This window comes from Schistocerca serialis, chromosome 5, assembly GCF_023864345.2.
Source record: "Schistocerca serialis cubense isolate TAMUIC-IGC-003099 chromosome 5, iqSchSeri2.2, whole genome shotgun sequence".
NCBI classification, from domain to species: domain Eukaryota; kingdom Metazoa; phylum Arthropoda; class Insecta; order Orthoptera; family Acrididae; genus Schistocerca; species Schistocerca serialis.
In genome coordinates, this window is record NC_064642.1 from 145,228,217 (window position 1) to 145,247,573 (window position 19,357).

A 19,357-nucleotide genomic window follows, 5' to 3' on the forward strand; every position below is an offset into this window, starting at 1 on the left:
CACCTGAGAGAAAAAAAATCTAGAAACACTAGAAAAAGTAAAATCAATTTATCTAAAAAGAGCAATAGGTCTCTCAAAGACAACAAGATCTAGACTAGTGTAACTGCTAGTGAGACAGACTTTCCTAAGTGAAGACATCAAACTTTGATATATGATGCCACGCACCAAGGCTTCCACAAATCAACTGAAGATCATGGAGGATAAATGAGAAAAAGTATGGCCGGAGTTCTATGGTACTGAAGCAATGATGAACTGCTCATGGACAGCACCAAACTTCGAACTGCAACATTTCTTAACTAGATTCACGGCTTTCATCATCTAATTTGCAAAAACAAAAATTATCACAACCCAACCACAACGTGTTTGTATGAACCGTGTTACAAATCCTGTCAATGATATCACATAGAACTGTGCAGTAAAAGAGTGAAATCTATAAATGAATATGCAAACATGTAAAACGTAAATGTAAAATGCAAAATGTTAAGCAAAGTAATGGTGTATGGCTATTTGGCTGCAATTTTATTAAATAAATAAATAAAATACTAATGACATGGCCCAAGCACTTGTATTAAGCAGTTCAATCACCTCAGCTTCCTGGAGTCAACAGATTTCCTGCTTAACAACCATCCATAAAGAGACGGAATGGGTTTTGCTCAGCAGAAACAGGCCACTGCATCTGGATGCAAGGAGATATGAGCCTGGAAGTCTGCAGCAAGTCCAGGCCACATTGAAAAATATAGGAAAAAGCAGCACAATGGTCGTCAAGTTCCTGGAAGAGAACCATGTCAGAGCTGACCTGAACCTAGTCATTGATGGAGAATCCAAACAATGAGAAGGCATCCAGACTGAAAATGTTTCCCACCAAGTGACTATTGACAACAGACAGCATTATTGGCCATGTGACCTCCTTATAGTCTGCGGAAGTGAACTGATCCTGGAGAGGAACTGAACTGTCACCATACATTATCAACATAGGAGGGTGAGGCTAAGTTGGGTGGACGAGGGAGGAGTGAACTAACTGGACACCTTTGCTCGCAACTGTGAGGTTTATAAGAAACATGCGAGCAAAAGGTCTGCCAGGGGGAGCTATTTGCCTAAAGTTCATATACCATTTCTTGACAATTGTTGGGAGCTGGCCCTGTCCTCATGGCTTACAGCAGACTGTTCGGAGATGTCAGCCTTTTACAAGATGGGTGCAGTGCACCCAGCAATCCAGACAATATGCCCGCATAAGAAGCAGTCTGGGCAAGATGGAAGACCCCGCTACCCACACCAACAGTGCATGACAGGCTGTTCAGACACCACTGACACACCTGAATTTTATGAAATCACGCCACTGCACTCTAAGAAGAAGTTTACAAGGATTTCACAATCCCGGGGCACGATGCAGCACCTGGACCACTGCTATTTATGGTCGTGCCTTGATGCATTCGCTTACTACTTATGCAATTCTGAAAGAGTGTGCAGCTGCCAAGGTATCATCTACCGGTTGGTTGTCTCATGTAAGGGCTGGCGTGCAGCCCCAATCGGCAGCTAACTGGACCACTACATACCAAATTAAAGAGTCAACATAGGAGTTTTAAAAGCCAGCAAAATCCCAACGGTGACTCAACCCTTGTGAATCAGTGACCCAGGTGCAATATGACTGACTGCGTTGCTTATGGAGTAACAGTATAAATGAAATTCGAGCCACAATGTGACCACACAGAGTCATTGCAAATAATAATTCAACGGTAATGTGCACATTTCTCAAATGTGAGGGTGACAGGATTTGACAGAGGAGCCAAATTCTTAAGTAAAAACAAAAAGTCTCCAGAGAAGCCAAACAGAACGAGTGACCGTTGGAGTGCGTCATTAGTGACCTGAAAGGTGAAGAAGTGATGCTTCAGCCATTGTAAATGTGTGTTCCAATACTCTCTGGCCTTTTTAAATGGCAGAAAAGCAGGTGAGCACTCCCCGCCTGGAAATTGACCACTGCCTGGATTGACCCTGAATCTGTAGTTGATCCTCCAGAAGCTGAATTTCTTGATGGAGCAATTCATTTGGCTGCTGCTGCTATTGAAACTTCTTGTAATTGCTGCTGCGACAGCAGCTGTTGCTGTTGTTAGGCTATTCCAAGAGCTTTACAAGATTTGCATCCACGTTAAGCTGCTAATCTTTTACCTCTTCACCAATCATTATGGCCAGGATTTGACAGAACATCGAGAATGACTCAATAAACAATAAACTAGGTAATGCTAGCCATTCTGTTCGGGGTCTGTCGACAGCAGAACATTGAGTATGGACAGAAGACAATAATGAGGAAAGCGAACAGCGGAGAAGGCACAACAACAAAGGGCAGCGAGTGATGCATGAGAGAAACCAAGATGTAGTGAAAAGGAAACCACAGAATAATGGTGCATTGCGGTTAGCAATATGACTGTGAGGTGAATATAACAGTGAAAGAATCATTGAGCATTACTCATCAGTGTGGGACCTGTACCAGGTCGGGTTGACAGAGGAGATAGAGAAGATCCAAAGAAGAGCAGCGCATTTCATCACAGGGTTATTTGGTAAGCATGATAGCGTTACAGAGATGTTTAGCAAACTCAAGTGGCAGACTCTGCAAGAGAGGCACTCTGTATCGAGGTGTAGCTTGCTGTCCAGGTTTCTTTGAGAGGGTGTGTTTCTGGATGAGGTATTGAATATATTGCTTCCCCCTACTTACACCTCCTGAGGAGATCACGAATGTAAAATTAGAGAGATTCGAGCGTGCACAGAGGCTTTCCGGCAGTCGTTCTTCCTGCGAACCATACACGACTGGAACAGGAAAGGGAGGTAATTACAGTGGCATATAAGGTGCCCTCCGCCACAAACCGTTGGGTGGCCTGTAGAGTATAAATGTAGATGTAGATGAAAGTAGGACCACAGTGCAGCCATCATTGAGCAGATGTTATAGTACTGCTGGGAGCACTAATTGCTCAGTGAGAGGCGCAGGGCATTGTGGCAAAGCGAGACAAGTGCTACAGCATAGTGATGCATGTGTAGTCATAGGTGTAGCAGCTCTGCCTAGTGCACATTGTTCAGATGCATGCATGTGGGCCTTCAAAGTTTCTGGGCCAAGATAATAGAGTACTGACACTTGAAAAATACTGGAAAGAACAGTGTCATCATATGTCTTGTTGTATGCTCCTTTCAGGTGTCCAGCCCAAAAACTGCAATTCTGCAGTGCAGCAGCTCTGTAACATAAGTTCTTTAAAAGAAGGGAGCAAAAATTTCTACCAAATGTTTTAACACTTTTTTAAGTAACACTGATTATATTCTGAAAATAATTCATTCACGTTCATAATAAAGAAGTCCTGCAGAATCACCATATTGGTTACAAAACTGAAATAACATTAAATTTCTTCCTAAAAATTGTCTTTCAGAGCTCGAAACACACAGTTTCTTTGCGTCCGAAAATTTGGTTGGTAAATTGCCACTGTCAAAGTTCAATCATTACTGCCTGCCCTAAAGTGAATTTCAGCAACTGCAAAACTAACCTAAATTATTTCTTCACGTGGAAAATACTCAACTTGTCATGCTTTATCTGACACAGACTACATTACAGAAAACAGTTAATAGAAATTCAACATTTGACAACATTGCATAAATCTGAGGCAGAGTGCAAACAGACAGACAGACTACATGACTACATCAAGCCAAAGATTCAACTCCTCCTCTAGTGATCCAAGGGGGAGATTTCACAGGCACAACCAGCTTAGGGAATACACTGCTGTGAAGAGCTATTACATGCAACTGTCTCTAGTAACCATATCCGACCTGATTATTAAGAGTTATCATTGCATTACCATTTAGGATTTTGCAGTGACAAAATTAATTTCCAACTGGTAGGGGATCTTTTCCTGAATGAAATCAATATAAATTGTCATCCTTTTCTGCCAAATAAAACAAATAGAAATTTTGAAAGATTTTATATGATCTCCAGAGTGCTCTGAAAAGATAATTTAAATGTGCTACAACACATTAGAATAAAAAAATCTGTAATTGATCCCAAGATATATGTAACCATTAGAATAAAAAAAGTCTGTAAAACACACACACACACACACACACACACACACACACACACACACACACACACACTTCTTGGGTTCAATTACAGATTTTTTTATTCTAGTGTGTTGTAGCACATTTAAATTATCTTTTCAGAGCACTCTGGAGATCATATAAAATCTTTCAAAATTTCTATTTGTTTTATTTGCAGAAAAGGATGACAATTTATATTGATTTCATTCAGGAGAAGATCCCCCACCAGTTGGAAATTAATTGGTCACTGCAAAATCCTAAATGGTAATGCAATGATAACTATTAAGCACACAAAACTACGATATTACAATACCGTCATAAAACCAGAATGCCTATATGGATCAGAGACACTAATTTTAAACAGGAAAACAGACAAAGAAAACATTCAGAAAAAGGAACGGAAGATCATAAGAAAAAATTTAGGCCCAAAACTTGTAGATGGACAGTATTGGCTCAGAGGCAAACAGGAAATCAAACAATACTCTAATATTCACAGTGACACTAGAAAACACAGATTAAGATTTTATAGACACATAAAAAAAATGAATCTGGGCAGATTTACAAAGCAAATAGTTGAATTCTATGAAAACAGGAGCAAATCTAAAACAGACCCAATGAAATGGATTGGCAAAATCAAAACATATCTGAAACTAGCAGGAATTACACCAGAGGATATCCAAAACAGGGAACTCTTCAGATTCAAAATTCACAAGTGGCAAGTTGACCAAGAGGAGAAACCAAGGAAGAAGACTGGAACAACATGGTCTCAAGAAAGAAAAGAAGCCCACAGCAAAAGAATGAAAGACATATGGGCACAAAGAAAGGCAAATTCACGCCACTAAGTACTTTGCATAGTCCTAATGGGCTCATTCGCAGACTTCACTACATTTGAGGTAGCAAAAGCATGCTGTATGTAAAATTATATGTTTCTCTGAAATTTTGGACTTTCTAGCTTCATTTCCTGCCACTCATTAACACGTAAAACTCCAAATAAATTTACATCAGCTTTTCATTACATTAAATCACAGTCACAGTAAGGCTATTACGTATGCAACTATTTTTATTTCAGAGTGATTGCACAATGGAAGTGACATCACATGGGAGCACTGGTTAGGGATGGCGTGAGGGTGGGCTTGCTTACACAATCAAAACCATTCAGCAGCACAGACCGATTTTACTACCATATACACAAGTGAGGTAGGGAAAACCATACTTGCTTCCCACATTAAGCATTAAAGAGTCAATAGCATTTAATCATTTCCCAGGTATGGAGTACAGATGAATTTCATCAATCTGGTTTTGGTATATTCTTCATAAAAGCTTTAACTTTTTAGATCTGTTGTTAATATATGTCTTTACGCTACTAACCACTTAAACAGTGAAAAACAACATAGCAAACAATTAAGGATAATACTTTCATTTTTTATGTTAATAAGGCTAAAAATATTATAGCAATTTAATCACTTACCAGGAAAACACAGAAATTCTGTAGTAATGCCCTTATTTCTTAGGTTCTCAACAAGTTTCTTGCACTGGGTAGTTTTTCCAGATCTATCACATCCTTCAAATACTATTAGGGCACCTCTCTTTGTAATACTAGTCATTCTGGAAGACAGGTGGACCACATTTGAAAATCATTCTTAAAAAAGAGAGAGAGAGAGAGAGAGAGAGAGAGAAAAGAAAAAAAGGGATTTTACAAAACACCACAATTAATAATTGAAAACCAAGATACAAAGGCGATTTTCAATTATTCCAACTTAAATCTTTTAATAATTGCATGGAAAGAGCAATTTTAAAAAAAAAATCTTAACCCCTAAGAGAATCAAAATTCCAGGGCTTCTACAACTGAGGTATCTATGATCAGGATCTGACATGTGTCCACAGCAGTGGGAAAGCCTACTCAGAAATAACAGAAAACTACAGAAAGAAAAATGGATACTGTGCAAGACCAAACAATTAAGTGCACTATGGCTGCTAATACCTTGTACAGGCAATTTTTTCTTTGATATGACACAAACAATTTCTAATTTGTTACTATAACTGTCATGCCACTTATATACATTGTCTAAGTCTCAACTGACACAGATATCTATGTCCAAAATACTCCTCTATTTATTGCACAGCAGAATAGTAATTAAGGGCAGGAATAAAACTTTGTTGGAACTGACCTGGGCAATGCTAATGGTGTAACCAATGTCAACATTTGGAAGACAAGAATACAAAATGATAGGGAAGTTATTGCCTCATATTGTACAACAGAGAATGTCAGAACACTTGATTTGGCACTTAGACGACAGTGCAGAGCATACACAACATTCTTCTGTAACAGTGCTAAATGTAGTAACTTCACCGAGGAATGACACAAGAGTGCCTTCCGGGCTGCAAACTTTGCATGAAGGAATGCTCTGAAGTTAATATTAGGTCAGTCAAGAACACTGTGAATGACTGAAGGTGAAGGGCAGGCCAATCTTCTATTAATGAAGCACTGATCTGCAACTGTGAGCTGTTCAAGCTGGGGAACAGGGTGCCTGTGTCGCCATTCCTTGGTAGTAAAAGTATTGCTTTACCTGCTGTATCCTGAGACCACCTCTTGGGCTGCCTTTCACATCACTATCGGGTCTTCTCTGCCTACATGCCGTGTCGACAATCAACAATGGGGGCATGCAGATTTCTGGAACAGAGTTTAAGCACAGTTTCATTCAGTGAGAGCACCGAGGCTCTGACAGATCTCCACAGCCACATCAGGCTGTAGCAATGTGATGGCAACTGGACCCTTCTATGAAGAGGCTATGGCACTGACCTCAGAAAATGCTAGAACCAACACTGGCAGATTACTCACCAGTTGCTGATGTGTTACCATGCACCTTTGTACAATGGGAGCTCAGCACAGCCACTGCTGGAAAGCACTGGGAAGAAGATAGGAGTAATTGTAGAACTTCTGGAAATAAATGTCTGTCAACTGAATGATGTCTCATTAGTGCCCTGGTGCTCTACAGGACTCCAACAGTGCAACTTCGTTTGTCGATTCTGCACTCCTCTACATCTATACTCTGAAAACCACCATGAGGTGCACAGCAGAAGGTACGTCCCATTGTACCTATTATGAGTGTCTCTTCCTGTTCCATTCACATATGGGGTGCAAGAAGAATGATTATCTGAATGCCTCTATGCATGCAGTAATTATTCTAATCTTATCCCCAAGATCCCTCTGTGAGTGACATGTAGGGGGTGTTGACAATCCCTACAGTAATCAATTAAAGCTGGTTCTTGAAACTTGATTAACTGACTTTCTAGGGATAGTTTACATCTGTCTTCAAGAGTCTGCCAAGTCAGTTGCTTTGTATCTCTGTGATGCTCTCCCATGGATTAAACAAACCTGTGACCATGTGCTGTCTTTCTCTGTATGTTCAATATGCCCTGTTAGTACTATCTGGTAGGGGTCGAACAGACTTGAGCAATATTCTAGAATTGGTCACACAAATGATTTGCAAGCAATCTCTTTTGTAGACTGAAGGCACTTCCCCAGTATTCTACCAATAAACTGAAGTATACCACCTGCTTTACCCACAACTGAACCTATGAGATCATTCCATTCCATATCCATACAAAGCGTTAACACCCAGGTACTTGAATGAGTTGGTTGATTCCAACGGTAACTCATTGATAATATAGTCATAGGAAACTAGCTTTTTTCATTTTATGAAGTGCAAAGTTTTACATTTCTGAACATTTAGAGCAAGTTGCCAGTCTCTGCACCACACTGAAATCTTATCAACATTGTCTGAATATTTATGGAGCTTCTCTCAGATAGTACTCCATTATGGATAACTGGATCATCTGCAAAATGCCTGGTCTTACTATTAATATTGCCTGCAATCTTCTTCTTCCTCCTCCTTTTTTTTTACTATGACACCGTTTCAAATTCAGAATTATTTTACTTTTGTGGGTGAAAAGCACAGGAATATCATGACAGTCTTCCTATTGCTTGAAGTTCTCAGAATAGGCAGTCTTGTACTTGTTTTTAAATATAATCTGATGGATATTTCAAGCAAAAAAGGAAAATGCAATGTTTATGCTACTTTGAATTCATGGACTCAGCCCCTTCTTTCATTGAACAAGTTTCTCTTACTCAACTTCTTAACATCTAGCATCAAAAGTTTGTCCAAATATGCACTAATATAGTTATATATCTAAAAATAAAGATGCTGTTACTTACCAAATGAAAGTGTTGGTATGTTGATAGGAGACAATAAATAACACACAAACACACACACAAAGTTCAAGCTTTCGCAACCCAAGGGTGCATCGTCAGGAAAGAAGGAAGGAGAGGGAAAGACGAAAGGATGTGGGTTTTAAGGGACAGGGACACACACACACACACACACACACACACACACACACACACATATCCATCCATCCATCCGCAGATATTCGGACACAAGCATACAGTCTTTCGCTCCCGGGATTGGAATGACTCCTTTCCCTCTCCCTTAAAACCCACATCCTTTTGTCTTTCCCTCTCCTTACCTCTTTCCTGACGAAGCAACCTTCGGTTGCGAAAGCTAGAAATTTGTGTGTGTGTTTTTTATTGTCTCCTATCAACATACCAACGCTTTAGTTTGGTAAGTAACAGCATCTTTATTTTTAGATATATTTTTCCCATGTGGAATGTTTCCCTCTATTATATTCATATAATATGTTTATATATTTACAATATTACTTAAGGTTTCTGATTTTCCAAAATAAGCACAAATGTTACAGAATTGCAAGATCAAGGAAAGATTTAAACAGAAATATTAATCTTCTGTAAAATTTATAAAACTGGACTTTACTCATTCTTTGCCTTGACCCTTCAACTGTTATGACTAATTTTAATGCAAAATTGTATCATTGTATACAAACCAAAACCTGTATCATGTACATAACAAGTTGTTGATGAATAAATAACATCACAAAAGGTAACTCCAAAATTAAGCTGCTCAAAAATCAGGATTTTTTTTTTTTAATTACCCTGGCTCCACTTCTACTTAAAAGTCAACAAATCATGCTCAAATAATTGTTGTCCAACTTCCTTAATAATGACTGTGTCAAAAATAGTAGTGTGATGAATGTATGCTCAAATTATTCATATATTTATTAGTACACAACCTTCTTAGTCACTCTTTGTGGGGATTCCAACCTGGCTTCACAGCTACAAAAGGAGTTGAAAGTACTGTTTCTTCATTTGAATTCAAACTGTGTGTAAATTTTACTTTATTGAACCTTGGTAAAGCTTTTTATTCTGGCAGTCATATAATGGTATTAAAACAGCTCTACTGCTATGGCTATAAAGCCACAGAGCTGCATTTGATTAAATCTTATCTAAGTTACGGACATTACACTTTAATGATGGGAATTCAAACTTTCTACGACTTACACAAGAAGTTCCACATGGTTCCGAGCGAGGGCTTTTGCAATTCATAGTTGACATAATGACCTGCCTATTACTACACCTTGCAGGTCTTTGTACTCTATGCAGATCATGCAAATTTTGTTAATGGTGGAACACACTCAGAAGCACTAAAAAAAGAAAAAAAAAAAGTGGGGGTGGAGGGTGAAGAAACTCTTTAAAATTTCTTACACATGTTCTGTGGAAATCAATCATTCTAAAATTGTAAATGTTCTGTATACGCTGAGCAATAATGACAATGATGGTAGTGCAACTAATTGCCTTACCATCTTACCATTCATCTTGAGCCAAAACTAACATGGATAACTAACAAAAACTGCCAGGTCCTTATAATTAATGTGGAGCTACTCACAAAGGTCCAGTGTGGACTGCAATTATCATATGGCAGTGAAACTTGGTAGATTTTCTAAGGTGTTAATGTGGAACCAATTTACACTGGAAAAAAAATTGTTCCAATTTTGGCCAATAGGTGCAAATCAGTGCTGTGAATTCAAGAAATGCATATAGAAATTTTTCCACATAAAGCATAATGTCAGTTTCCAGAATGTGATTTTCACTCTGCAGAGGAGTGTGCGCTGATATGAAACTTCCTGGCAGATTAAAACTGTGTGCCGGACCGAGACTCGAACTTGGGACTGACAGAAATGAAGCTGTGAGGACGGGGTGCGAGTCGTGCTTGGGTAGCTCAGATGATAGAGCACTTGCCCGCGAAAGGCAAAGAGTCTCGGTCCGGCACACAGTCTTAATCTGCCAGGAAGTTTCATAATGTCAGTTTTATTGTAAACCACTACTTACACATTGAGTTCCATAAAAACACCGGTAACATCGAGATACTGTGCAGCAGCAGATTAGAGCCCACACTGGACCTCGATAAGTAGCTGCACTTTAATAATAATCACCTGGTATGTACTGGGTGTAAAAAAAAGGTGCGGCAAAACATTCAGGAAACATTTCTGACACATAGAAGAATAAAATTTAGTATATGGATCCGAGTCTAGCATGCTTTATTTCCATGTTGGAGCTTGTTTTCTATTTCTCTTCATAATCATGAGTAACACACAAAAACTGAACATACCACCTTTACATGAAACGTTTTCTCACATGAAATGTTCAAAATACCCTCTTGGTTATGTTTGGTTAGAATGTATAGGATGTTGTAATTCTCAAGTTCACTGCTAAAGCTTGTTACTCCATTTAAATGAAGGTAATGTTGACATGTGACTCACTTCATTGTTTGTGTCTACAGGTGACTAACTTAATTGCTCTACTAGCATCATTTACATAGTATCCATCGCCTGTTTGATGTTAATCATGGACGTGGTTCCCGGAACAGTGCAATGGAAGTGTACTTGAATCCGGAGTTGGCGGAAGCCTAATTGCTGTATGGATTAGCACATGGTAATGGCTATGCCACTCTACATTAGTATCAAGACAGATTTTTAGAATGACAGTGTCCTGACAGGTGAAATGTTGGAGCAATTTATTGTCGTCGTAAGGGGTATGCAACATATAAGCCCCCCCGGCTGGAGGAGGCCAAGAAGGATGAGGACACCTCAACTGAAGAAGGAACTTCTTTGTGCAGTTGGCAACAACTGTAGTGTCAGTGTATTATCTGCAACAAGTAATGTTTGTGACATGACTGTCTGCAGAGTACTAAATGAGAACCAGCTATACAAATGTGCTGTTCACGAATGAAGTTTTCTTTCAAAGTTGATGATTAATGTGTTGAAGGGTTGTAGAAACTGGGCTCCAACATGGAAATAAACCAGTTCCAGACCAACATCCATATAACATATTTTATCGCTCTATTTGTGAGAAATGTTTCCAGAAAGTTTGATCATACTTGTTTTTACACCCTGCATACACAAAATTACCCCAAACCACATTTTTCCTAACCAAGCTTGTTGCAAGCTGCAGGTTGTGCAGTTGACAGAAGTTGTGCAATTTAAATGCTATTTTCCAACTCTTATTCCAGTTTTCACAACCATCTAACCTATGGATTACTACTGTGAGGAAATTTATTGACAGTGTAAAGTGTGTCTACTTAGCAACTGTTACATCCCTTTGCATACTTATTTGTTGGGTGCAGAAGCACAAACAAGAATAGTCTATACATGACCATGACAAACACCTCACACATGCAGGGATACAATTATTCAACATGCCACCAAGGCAAGCACGCACTGTGTCACATATTTGGTTTATGAAAAATTTATTTTATGCAAGAGACGATTTTGAACATGTGATAAAATCATTCTTTTCCCTTACCACTGCTGTAACTCCAACTGTTAATAATATTGGTATTGATTTGTGTGTACTGTACAGTACAGTAGGCTACCATTAATAATTATCATTTAGCTACTTACCTATATTTTAATGTTATTAATATGTTGTACAGGCTGTAAGTTATTTATATTTAAAACGTAGTTAATAGATTTCCTATCAAGCAAGAAGGCCTGTACTGTATGCAGGCATCTCTTGAACAAACTGTGACATCACTGATCGTATGCACAATGATAGATGATGGATAAATAAAAAAGTAACATGGATACTAACTTAGAAAATTTCACGAACCAGTACTCATGGACGGAAGGTCTTTTGAGTTCATCTCGCATCAGGATAAACAGTTAGGATATTAGATCAACAAACCACAGTGGTGCAATTAGCATTCTGCCCATGTCCCACAAGTGAATGTGCCTGACATATGTGGTTTCCTTATTTTGGCTGTTTTCAGCTTTCGGCGACAAAACCACCGGGTTAAGTGTTGCTGAGGCATAGTTACTACAAGGTATCGTCGACCCGGTAATTCCTAACATATCAACTAAATTGCTTCTGTTGATTTCACTGTGGGTACTTGGTGTAACATGATTACACAGGTAAAATTTTTTGTTGGTATGATTACTGCTCGTTCATTATCTTTAGCTGATATTAGGAAACGCAGTTTCAATTCACCGACGCTTGACTGTTTTCAGACTCGTAAAACTGCCTTAAAGTGTTGTACGGCTTACGGATGTATAAAGAATTGTTATTCCACAGTAATACAAATATATATGTGATTGTTAATCCATAACAGTACCTTTCCAATACTGCATATAACTTAGGTAAACTTACTTGCTGAAATCGTGTGCTCTCTACATTCAAAAAGTAACGGTTCGAAAGTGGCATTATTTGCAAATTACGAAAATGTGACTTCTTACACTTGACCTGCTAAGGATGATCAAGTTCACATAATCCGTTCAGATCTCGTCGGTTTCATGTTGCGCTCTTGTAGTGTGAAACTCAACTGTAAACAAACACACGCCAGTCTGACTAAAGCCAAATTTTAGTTCAGGTGTCGGCACTGAGCTGTCAAGTTGGCGGTAAACTTGAACTAGCTAAAATGTAGGTTCTCAAATCTTATTTACTTTTTTATTTATTAGCCCATAAGATAGCTTTAAGGCTACATAAGGTAATATCCATAGTTACATACATATGTAGCATATTTTCTCCAATCATGTCTTAGCAAAATAAATGGAATGTAATTAACTGCGCTCTTTACCACTGGTGAATGTGTGCTGCACTTTTTTGCCACCTGTCATGCCATGGGTCAAAGCGAGTTATCAAACAGCATTAAAGGTCGAGACACACATGTCATGACCGTGTCCGTGCCGAGACACGTCCGAGTATCGGCCGTCACCCGGACTACGAAATACAACATTAAAACAAATGCAGCGGGCCCCACTTGACCGGGCTGTGCACGGGGAACGTCAACGGGCCGGGGCCGGGCCGGGCGGGATTCGCCGTGTGGTGGGGTTGTCTTGTGAGCTGTGCAACTGCGCAATACTGTTCTGTGTACAAAACATGGATGTGGAACGACTAATAGAGGAAGTTCGTAAGTTTCCTGTTCTTTACGATCAGGGAAGTGAAAACTACAGGAATATCGAGTACAAAGACAGAGCTTGGAAGACAATTGCAACAGATCTACAAGCCAAAGGTAAGATAAAAACTATACAAGTTTTAATACCCGAAAGATATTTATTTACTTTTTATTTTACAAACAGATGTTTGGTTTATGTCATCGTTATATCGCCAAGGCGACATGTTCTTGCCATTCCACAGTCCCTTGTGGAGAGTTCAGGAATTTTTTGAGTTGTTCTCGTACAGCAAATGCAGCATCTGTTGATCTCCCACGAATTCGAGGTAGGTTTCGAAGATTTGATGAACTTCCGGATCCCTCATCAGTTTCCGTTTGATCCATCCTCTGTTCGGGCACCCTATAACCTTCCATTTTTCGAATAAAGTTGTACAGTACACACGCAGCCGTCACAATCATTGTAAGGTTATTAGGATCTCCCTGAAGGATTCTTCTAAATATTCGAAATTTCTGTTGCAATATACCGAATGCATTTTCGGATATTCTTCTTGCCCGACTCAAACGATAATTAAATATAGCCTTGTCATTTGTTAAGTTCCTGCCAGGATATGGTCGCATCAAGTATGTTTTGAGAGGGAAAGCTTCATCGCCTACAATTACCATTGGAAGTTCAACATCAGTTCCGGGTAAAGTTTTACTCTTTGGGACGCTAAGCGTATTGTTTTCCAATGACTTTCCAAGATTTGAATTTACTAGAATGCCTCCATCAGAGTTTTTTCCGTACGCTCCCACGTCTATTGCAATAAAATTATAACATGGGTCAACCAGAGCAAGAAGCACAATGGAATATGTTTTTTTGTAATTCCAATAGAGACTTCCTGAGTTGTTTGGAGCCTGTATTGTTACGTGCTTTCCATCTAAAGATCCAATGCAGTTTGGAAACTGCCATTTTGTCCAAAACTCCTCAGCTATAGCATTCCATTTTTCTTCATTCGGCACAGGCATCACCTCTTCTAACAATAAATCGATAACTGTTCTAGAGGTGTCATGGACGATAGCTGCAACTGTGGATTTTCCCAACCTGTAGCTGAAGGAAATAGTTTTAAAGGAATCTCCTGTAGCAAGGAACCTGAAAAAAATTGAATGTATAAGATGAGAAATACTGTATAATCTATAAAATATTTGCAGCATTTTAAACATTGTAATATAAATACGCGATTTAAAATATTTTTGCTACAGGTGGAATAGAGGAATGCAAAAAAAATGGGCATCTGTTCGTGACCAACTAAGGAAGACCTTGCAGAAAAGGAAAACTGTTTCAGGACAAGCTGCTGTTCATCAACATAAATACAAGTATGAAGATCTCTTAACGTTCCTGCTACCTTACATGGTAGAACAAGAAACAGTTTCCAATGTTCCTTACACGCAAGACAATAATGAGCATAAACAAGAATCAAATACAGATTCCCAAGAGGAGCAGTCGATTGTTGAAAACGAAAAAGTGTCTACACAAGAAGACATTGCAGATGAAGAATGGATCATTAAAACCCAGGATAGTGAAACAGAGAATTTGATAGAGCGCACTCGGCATTCCCAGACGCCCTCAGCTCATTCGTCCGTCACTTCAAAGAAGAACACGTTTATGAAACCACCACTGAAACGAAAATTTCAGCGTGAGGTTAAACCACAAGAATCTGCATCAAGCCAGCTCATGGCTGAAAAACAGAGAGATATACAAAACCCAGTTGATGCTTTTTTGGCTGGTATAGCACCAGCCCTAAAATCATTGCATCCACTACTGTTTCATCAAGCTAAAAGTAGGATTTTTTCAATTGTACAAGACTTTGAACTGAAGCAACTCATGAATGACGTATCAGTCCATCAATTCACTCCATCATCCTCCAATTTCTCAGCAAAATCTGTTTCAACACCATATCCTTCACCTGTGGGAAACGAGTCAACAGAACCTACACAGCAGCTTTCGGACCTGCAAAGGGATTCGCACAATTCGTATATAAATAACCAAAGCCATCATCCTCCAAGTTCCCCTGCATCCTCATCAGCTTCAGAAACTAATTCACTGAATAGTCCTCATTTGTTTTTCTTAGGGTAGTAGAAATTTAACTGTATTATTTACTAACTTATGCATTTATCTTTCAATTACTAAAGTAATAAAATAAAAATGCTGTCCTTAAAACTTCTTATTTATTTGTGTTCTGTGTACTTTTCTTTAACCTACCGTAAAAAAACAGCCAGTCGTTCTTTGGGTGAAACTGATACTCTCCAGAACGTGTCATTTTTTCTCAGCCTTGGTTCTAGTTTCTTTAAAAGTTCACAGAAGGTGTACTGCGTCATCCTGAAATATTCATAAAACTTAGTCTCATCATCTACTAGGTGAGAAAATAGCGTTCGAAACTCTCCCTGTACTGGTCTTGTTTTCCAGGCACTGTGGATCCATAATTTTCTTCTTCTTGTTTGCCTTCGTTCGTTTTCCTCTTCGTCTAAAGCAAGTGCTATAAGTCCTAATTCACCATTACGAAAATTAGTGAACATGTTTTACAGCTTTCACAAACAGAAACACAGCTCACCGCGTCCGAGTCACTACAAGGAACAACAGAGACACGGACGTGCCCCGGTCATGTGTGGCCCCTGCAGGAACGGACCGGAGTACGGCCGTCACTCGTCCGACGCTCGGCCCTGACACGGCCCGGACGTGTGTGTCCCGACCTTAACTCGGACTAACGGGATTTCGAGTCAACACGAGTTAGATCTTTACCACAGTCTAACATTGTGTCTTTACTAAATCGATTTGTGTTCACGCGGTACGCGGCGGTCGCCGCTATCGATGACAGGTTGGTAGGAGTTATCGTCGTCGTGCCGACTGAACACGAGTTGAACCGATTGGTTTAGTGCCTCCAGAATGGGACATCACTCACTGCGATCTCTAAAAATGCAGTAGCTTATTATGATTTATTTTGTTTGATCGAAATTCGCTACACGTTTGATAAGTGTTATTTACAAGTGGGTCTATACATAACATAAACGTCATAACACCTCGCAAATATATATCTATATTAAAATTTTGAGCGGCAACCATTCATGAAGATGGCGACGCATTCGGCTACCTTAAAACCATCCGATCACTGTCCAAACCTGACAGCAAATTCAAATTACCTCATGAGTGTATTTTCAAATTCAGCCTGCAGTGTGGCACCCATTAATGCTCGTGTCGAGACATTTGGCTGCCTTAAGGTCATCAGATCGTCGACAAACTATTACAACACATTCCAGTTATCACCATCTTCAATATTTCGAAACTGTGGCCTGCCGCACGGTTTGCAGTAATACCCGAGAATAGGCATTTGGCTACCTTATGATCGACCAATGGCTGTCAAATATATACTGCGAATTTTGGATGTTTCACTCCTATATTTTCAAGATTTCAGACTAAAACATCTGATATTGTGATCTATAGTGCGGTATTCGTGAACAGGTATTTGGCGACCTTACGATATTCCGACAGCTGTCAAACTCCATATAACACGTTTCAGGTTTTTCTCAAGTCTGTCATCAAAATTTCAAACTGGAAGACAAAAAATTGCAGCCCGTAGCACGGTATGAAATCATTACTCGTGAACAGGATTTTGGTCACCTTATGATCAAGCAATGTCTGTCACTATTTATACTGCGAATTTTGAATTTTTCACAAGTCTGTTTTCAATATTTGAAACTAGAAGATCCAATATTGCGACTTGTAGTGCCACTTGCAGTTAGAATCGTGAATAGCCATTTGGCAATCTTGCTATAGCGTTGTAGCTCCCAAAGTAAAAGTGATAGGAATGTAATTTAAAATTATGTATACACAGCTGGTGTTACTGATTCCAGTGCATGATAGAAACAACTATTGTTCCATTTAAAAAATTATATCTTTTTGCTGTAACTCCTTGGATAATACACTCCTGGAAATGGAAAAAAGAACACATTGACACCGGTGTGTCAGACCCACCATACTTGCTCCGGACACTGCGAGAGGGCTGTACAAGCAATGATCACACGCACGGCACAGCGGACACACCAGGAACCGCGGTGTTGGCCGTCGAATGGCGCTAGCTGCACAGCATTTGTGCACCGCCGCCGTCAGTGTCAGCGAGTTTGCCGTGGCATACGGAGCTCCATCGCAGTCTTTAACACTGGTAGCATGCCGCGACAGCATGGACGTGAACCGTATGTGCAGATGACGAACTTTGAGCGAGGGCGTATAGTGGGCATGCAGGAGGCCGGGTGGACGTACCGCCGAATTGCTCAACACGTGGGGCGTGAGGTCTCCACAGTACATCGATGTTGTCGCCAGTGGTCGGCGGAAGGTGCACGTGCCCGTCGACCTGGGACCGGACCGCAGCGACTCACGGATGCACGCCAAGACCGTAGGATCCTACGCAGTGCCGTAGGGGACCGCACCGCCACTTCCCAGCAAATTAGGGACACTGTTGCTCCTGGGGTATCGGCGAGAACCATTCGCAACCGTCTCCATGAAGCTGGGCTACGGTCCCGCACACCGTTAGGCCGTCTTCCGCTCACGCCCCAACATCGTGCAGCCCGCCTCCAGTGGTGTCGCGACAGGCGTGAATGGAGGGACGAATGGAGACGTGTCGTCTTCAGCGATGAGAGTCGCTTCTGCCTTGGTGCCAATGATGGTCGTATGCGTGTTTGGCGCCGTGCAGGTGAGCGCCACAATCAGGATTGCATACGACTGAGGCACACAGGGCCAAAACCCGGCATCATGGTGTGGGGAGCGATCTCCTACACTGGCCGTACACCACTGGTGATCGTCGAGGGGACACTGAATAGTGCACGGTACATCCAAACCGTCATCGAACCCATCGTTCTACCATTCCTAGACCGGCAAGGGAACTTGCTGTTCCAACAGGACAATGCACGTCCGCATGTATCCCGTGCCACCCAACGTGCTCTAGAAGGTGTAAGTCAACTACCCTGGCCAGCAAGATCTCCGGATCTGTCCCCCATTGAGCATGTTTGGGACTGGATGAAGCGTCGTCTCACGCGGTCTGCACGTCCAGCACGAACGCTGGTCCAGCTGAGGCGCCAGGTGGAAATGGCATGGCAAGCCGTTCCACAGGACTACATCCAGCATCTCTACGATCGTCTCCATGGGAGAATAGCAGCCTGCATTGCTGCGAAAGGTGGATATACACTGTACTAGTGCCGACATTGTGCATGCTCTGTTGCCTGTGTCTATGTGCCTGTGGTTCTGTCAGTGTGATCATGTGATGTATCTGACCCCAGGAATGTGTCAATAAAGTTTCCCCTTCCTGGGACAATGAATTCACGGTGTTCTTATTTCAATTTCCAGGAGTGTAACACAATAAACTATTTTAGTAGCAGACAGTGTAACGATTCTTATGGTGATCCACCGCAATAAATATTTCCATCGCCTATTACTTCGTAACTTACAGAGGCAAACACATTTAGTGGAACACCCTATATTTGTCTGTGTGGCTGCTGAGTCTCTCCACCCTTTCCCCTAGCCACATGGTTCTGCTATCTTTGATGGGGAGCGTTTGATGATGTTTGGTTTGTGGGGCACTCAACTGTGTGGTCATCAGCGCCCGTACAAAGTCCCAACTTTTTCACAGTCCAATTTTTCACACAGTCCAATCTAGCCACTGTCACGAATGATGATGATGATGACAATATGATGAGGACAACACAAACAATCAGTCCCTGGGCAGAAAAAATCCCCAACCCGGCTGCGAATCGAACCCAGGACCTCGTCATCTAAAGGCAGCAACGCTAGCCACTAGACCATGAGCTGCAGACTTGGTGGAGAGAGTGACCCATCGTTCGACTCCCTGTGCATTCAGTCTTACCCAGAAGTGTCAATTGTTGGGGGAGTTCTTAGTGTACAGCTGCTACGTAGTGCAGGGTTTTAAGCAGTCACTGTTGATGAGATTGTCATGGAGCTTCAT

General features: G+C 40.7%; 2 protein-coding genes across 5 annotated transcripts in view; both read right to left on the bottom strand.

Annotated features, from left to right (window-relative positions):
* LOC126482338 (thymidylate kinase) overlaps positions 1 to 12,931 on the bottom strand; it is a 60,620-nt gene extending 47,689 nt beyond the window's left edge. Inside the window, exons 1-3 of one of the 4 annotated variants that reach the window (XM_050106412.1) lie at positions 12,629 to 12,931; positions 6,636 to 6,739; positions 5,537 to 5,673 (exon numbers count right to left, since the gene is read on the bottom strand). In XM_050106412.1, coding sequence (XP_049962369.1) covers positions 5,537 to 5,672 — 136 coding nt within the window. In that variant the 5' untranslated portion in view covers position 5,673; positions 6,636 to 6,739; positions 12,629 to 12,931. Of the gene's footprint in view, positions 1 to 5,536; positions 5,674 to 6,635; positions 6,740 to 12,073; positions 12,219 to 12,628 lie in introns of those variants that run through there. The other 3 variants (XM_050106413.1, XM_050106411.1, XM_050106410.1) reach the window with 3 other exon arrangements.
* A 646-nt stretch (positions 12,932 to 13,577) lies between these two features.
* Positions 13,578 to 15,721, bottom strand: LOC126481810 (uncharacterized). Its single transcript, XM_050105766.1, has 2 exons — positions 15,610 to 15,721; positions 13,578 to 14,499 (listed from the first exon to the last, which is right to left on the bottom strand). The coding sequence occupies exon 2, from the start codon at positions 14,373 to 14,375 to the stop codon at positions 13,578 to 13,580; it is 798 nt and encodes a 265-aa protein (XP_049961723.1). The 5' UTR covers positions 14,376 to 14,499; positions 15,610 to 15,721.
* Positions 15,722 to 19,357: the final 3,636 nt, after the last annotated feature.